This window comes from Hippocampus comes, unplaced genomic scaffold (genome assembly GCF_001891065.2).
Source record: "Hippocampus comes isolate QL1 unplaced genomic scaffold, H_comes_QL1_v1.1 scaffold43, whole genome shotgun sequence".
Taxonomy (NCBI): Eukaryota; Metazoa; Chordata; class Actinopteri; order Syngnathiformes; family Syngnathidae; genus Hippocampus; species Hippocampus comes.
The window spans coordinates 392,813-398,092 of record NW_017805276.1 but is presented as its reverse complement, the minus strand read 5'-3'; the positions used below and the strand labels follow the sequence as shown (position 1 = coordinate 398,092).

General features: G+C 41.3%; 1 protein-coding gene across 1 annotated transcript in view; it reads right to left on the bottom strand.

Annotated features, from left to right (window-relative positions):
- unc79 (unc-79 homolog, NALCN channel complex subunit) overlaps positions 1-5,280 on the bottom strand; it is a 43,929-nt gene extending 38,649 nt beyond the window's left edge. Inside the window, exons 1-2 of the mRNA XM_019870265.1 lie at positions 5,132-5,280; positions 1,687-1,807 (exon numbers count right to left, since the gene is read on the bottom strand). Coding sequence (XP_019725824.1) covers positions 1,687-1,807; positions 5,132-5,153 — 143 coding nt within the window. The 5' untranslated portion in view covers positions 5,154-5,280. The remainder of the gene's footprint in view (positions 1-1,686; positions 1,808-5,131) is intronic.

The following is a 5,280-nucleotide window of genomic DNA, read 5'->3' as shown; positions in this document are numbered from 1 at the left end:
ACACACACACACACACACACACACACACACACACACACACACACACACACACACACACACACACACACACACAAAAGTCCAAACATATACACATAAAACACATGTAGAAATGCACTGATACAGACACGTGACATTGGCTGTCCAATCCTAGACTGTCAACTTAAAAAAAAAAAACTGACTATGTGTTGCAATAATTAAAAGCATAATCATACTTTTTCTGCTGCTAAAATGGTCAGATAAAATTTTTTAACCTGCATCTGGAAAAAAAGGATGTGAACATGCAAGCTTTCCCTCTGCATTTATAATGGCGGGCAGGATGAAGCTTGCCGGAAAAAAAGGATTGAGTCATTCCTTTTCTCACTTCGATGACATCGTCACTTGAGACAGATTGTCAGGCTTTCAGCGTCTATTCTGCTGTATTTGTGCAAAAGACACGGCAGCAGCAGTACAGTGGTTGATCCTACTGGACCAAACCACGGCAAAGCATGAAGAATCAATTAGGTGTGAACATAAATAATAATATTGGATAATCCTAAATAAATGTTGAGATTATTTCTCTGTCGTAACAATACACTGTATATCACTGGAAGACTGACTAATGTTTTGAATCTACGGTACCTCCAACTAATGAAAATCACAACCAGAGTGTGGAGGAGACACATTGATGGCAGTGAGATGTTCAGGTGTGCATCTCTGAAAATTAGCCATGTCAATATTGAAGGAAATCTCAGCAAGATATCAAGATGAGATTCCACAGTGTCATTCCATCCTCCAAGATGGCACAGCTTTTGCTCCCTCGTCTTGGCATTGATTAGAGTAGAATGGAATGAATGTAGAGAGGAGTGACTTCCCAACAGCGCTGACCTCAACCCAGTTTGAACACTTTTGGGATCGGCTTGGGTGTGGGTGTTGGTAGTACAGACATGACCAATGCAAAATTGCCTAGCTGACTTGCAACGACTCTAAACAAGAGTCAATAGCAAAAGTAGAACAAGCTTCTGCAAAGCCAGTGAAGATTAGACACATTTAATAGGGGCTGTAATCAAACAGCTTAAAAAAGTGTTGTTAAGAAGCATTGTTACAACAGAGAAATAATCGACCTGATTTTTTAAAAATTATCCTTTTTTGCACTCAGTTGATTGTGACACGGGGCAGAGTTCAATAATTCCTCCATTTTATATGTCAAGACTGCACTAGTTTCTCAATGGAGTCAAGTGCAGAAATATCCTGTTGTTAGAGGAGGGACGACAAACAGCGAGGATTCACTGTGTTCAAAATGGCTGCCCACTTGGCCGGCGCTGGAGGAGGATGTTTTTCCTCCGCCTTCCACGGCACCCGTGGGAGCGGGCTGACCCCACAACTGGGGAACAGCCCCCCGTAGGCCCCTCGGGGAGAGCCACAGCAGGGAAGCGTTCGGCCAGCAGCTGACCACTGAATCAATAAACATCCTGGAGCTCCACCTCAGCTGTTTTCACAAGTACTCTTGCGTTTTGAGAGCAATGGTCGTTGGCTTTCTTCACTTGGCTCTTTGATTTTTTTTTTTTTTATCTATTCTATTTATGTAATGGTGTCAAAAATTGGTGCCACGAGAACACAAAAAAAAAGAAAAAATATATATCTGACCAAGTCTAAAAATTCTGACATTTTGAAATGTGTTACCTGTTGGTTCCAGAGCAATGTACTTACCTGAGCAGGGTTTGAGAAAAGTATTTCAGTGTGTTTGCAATGTCAGTTCCAGAGGGCACAGGATAAATATTGTGTTGCACACGGTTGTGATACTCTTGCAAGTATCGTATCTTAGAAGCAACTATAGACAAAATAAAGAGCAGAGTGACAAGCAGATTAAAAATTTGAGACACAAACATGTTCAGCTGAGCAAAGAAAAAAAAACATGCAAAAGGTTTCAAATGCATTCAGTTTCAATGTGATATTGTAGTGTCTCTCGCGTGCATGTTACAAAGATGTTCCAGTTACAAAATTAAACAGAGGCTGTGATTCCAATGCCCTCTGGACCTCTTCAAGTGACCTTTTTGAGCTATTTCTAAGATGTTATAAGAAGCCATGGGGGGGGGGCGGGGGGGGGGGGGGGGGGGGGGGGGTTACCTAATGCTCAAACAAGTCAACATGTGCTAAGGGAACTTGATTCAAGTCCCAGAAACATAGTGTCTTGTATGATGGATCTTGTTCTTTCTGTCACAGCTCATGACCATAGGTGAGGGAAGGAACATAGATTGTCCGCAAAATTGCAGAGTGTGTAGTCTGGTCCACGGCCAGAAGGAAAACCGCACTGCTCCTCCTGGATCTGAGATTCAATTTTCAACGGACCCACCTCTGCAGCACTCCTGAATAGACCTTACCAGAGAGGCTGAGTAGTGTGATCCCCCATGTAGTTGAAACACACCCTCCGGTCCCCTTTCTTAAAAATCTACAAACCTAGAGACACTGTCCCCGATGTCCATGTGCCGTTGTATAGACGTTTGAAACAGGACAGCTCGACAACATTCCGAGCCATTCGTAATTCATCCACTAATGGGGCCTTGCCACCCAAGCGAATTTAGTCAAGGTCAAATGCTTACCCTGCACTGGCGGCTGTGTCTATCCTTCACCACTTGTGGGGGCATTACAATACATTCTAATTAGCAGTGGTAAGCTATATTAAATTATCTAACAATGTTGATGCCATTGTGTTGGCAGGGAGGCATGCAGTTTTGTAAGCTTCTGCTTTGCAGTAGACACTTTGCTCTTCTTTTTCTTTTTAAGTGTGAAACAATCTCCTTTGTGAGGCTGCAGTAATATTAATCTGTGTCGAAAAACGATCAGTGTAAAATCCTGCCATGTAGAGGAAAATCTGTGATGTAATATTAGGTACGTATGAGGTAAAAATCCACGAAAAGTCCTATGCAAACGTCAAAGGGGACTACAAGCCTAATGACTTCCCCCTAGCAGTGACTCTGATATTGTTCATCCATGCATCTATATTGTTTATCGTACCCGGGAATTTGAGATAGAGAGGCACGGCAACGAAGGCGCCGAATACTAACCAATGAGCGGTGACGGTGATTTTAAGTCTTCTCATTTTTGTAACATACAGCGCATAAAACAACTGTCTACCTACGGCAAGCTGACACACATCTCTACTGGGCTGGTTATTGCTGGTTCTTGCTCCATTCTATTTCTTCTCCTCATTCTCTCCCAATAAGACCACCACATCTCCCTCCTCCTGCTCCTCCCCCTCTTCCTTCAAGACCAACACCACCTCCTCACTGCAACGACCATGACTGGGGTCATCTGGTTGCTCAATAAACTCTCTGTAAGTGACCTTCACTACTGAGTTTACTCCTACTAGAAATAACAACAATAATTATAATCGAAATATGACGTTCCTAAAAGGCAAGTCATGAAAGAAAGGCCAGGCATAAATCACTCACTTGTTATGCGTGCAGGCTTATAAGTTGTCTTGTAGTTATTGATCGGTATTCTATGTCTTGCTAAAAGACGTCATGATTGTAAGTATTAGAGATTATAAAGGAGGTCGGGCCCATTTAAAAATGATTTCAACCGTTTCATGTGCCCTGTAACCTGATAACATGATAAGCTGTCCACTAAAAAATTGCTGGGCCATGTCGGCCTAGAATGGACTGGTCGTTTGGGAGTTGTACCAAATGGTCTTATTGCCACCACACCCCTGCTTGTTTATCCTGTTCAATATCACAGCTTATCCTAGTGGACTGTGGGCCAGAGATGTGGTACACACACAGTATACTGCCTTTTTTTTTTTTGCGTTTCACTTTATTCAGCTTTTTAAGAAAATGGCTTTTGCAAATACAAAAGTAGTTGGTGCCTTATATAGCATACATTTAGCTTTTGCCCTGGTAAATTCTGTATATTTTCACCAACTAGTTAATTGTGCAAATTCATGCATGCATTTGTATGGGTTTCGGATGTATTTTCACTGCATTCTATTTACAATTACTGCATAACTATGTGTGTGACTGATAAAAATGTACTCTAGGGCAAAACTTGATATAATTTCTACTGAAGCCTTTTGTAATTGTAGCGTGTACATTTTTCTTTGCATTCTATTAAATACACTACACATAACGGTACACTACTGTTTATGATCATCATACCATTGATGTTAATACTGATTTTGAAATGAAGGACTATAGTTTTCTTATTAGAATGATTTCCTTGCTTATTGATAGCACCAATATTTTGTCTATGGATTAGAACTGATTGACTTTTGAGCATCCAATCAGATTAATCGGATGTGATTGCAATCAAAGTCCGATGCAGGGCATACATTTTGAGTGCTAGCTGGAGGTTGTTATGATGTGCTGCAATATATTAGAAAGTGTTTTTGTCTGCATTTTTAGCTTGGCAACAACTGCTTTCAGACACAATTATTATAGTCTGTCATTCCATGTTTGAGCCCACTTTACTCTGCATACCTTGTGTTATGATCATTATGTTCAGCATTTTTCATTCTCATTTGGAAAAAATAAAAATAAATACTCCTGGACAGCGTCATCACCACAACTTTTTAACTCGATAAAAAAACAAGTTTGATCGACAAGTCACACCTTATCAATGACTAATGGTTACATCAAAGTACATGTGAGGTGTATAGTCAGGATTATGGAAGAATACTGGTTGTTTTTCCACCTGTTCACAGACAAGAAGGGGAAAGAGCCTGCCACCATCCTGATCCTAGCATATTCATGGGCAATCTTCAGGCAACCATATTGCTTGGGGAAAAAAAAAATCCACCGAACTGACCTTGACAGAAGCGCACCTCAAATATATTTGTCCGCATTTGTGTTGAATTTGTATATTCCGCGGTCAGTTAAAAAGCTGTGCAAACGATCGACGGACTTCATTTTAAGATGCAAAGAAATGCGGAGGAAGAGTGAGGAAGGAGGGGACACGCGCACACGCACACATCGAGTCCTCCAGCCTTCCTCTGCAGTGAGAACGTGTTGCGAGCTGCCTTGGCAACCGATCATTACCAAGGACAGCTCCCCTCGTCCTCTCCCCACAATGTTTTTTTTTTTAAAGGAAAAAAATAAATAAATACATAATACATATATAACCTGACAGAAACACATACAGTACATATATATCTACTCACACTGCTCTGCCTTGGTGGACATTTCGGAGATACTTGTGGAGACATAAAAGCCACGCTGTCAAATTAATTTGGATATTTTTTTGCACCCTCTTCAGTGTGTGTCCCTCACTGGTGGAAAAGTGAACACACTCTCTCTCTCTCTCTCTCTC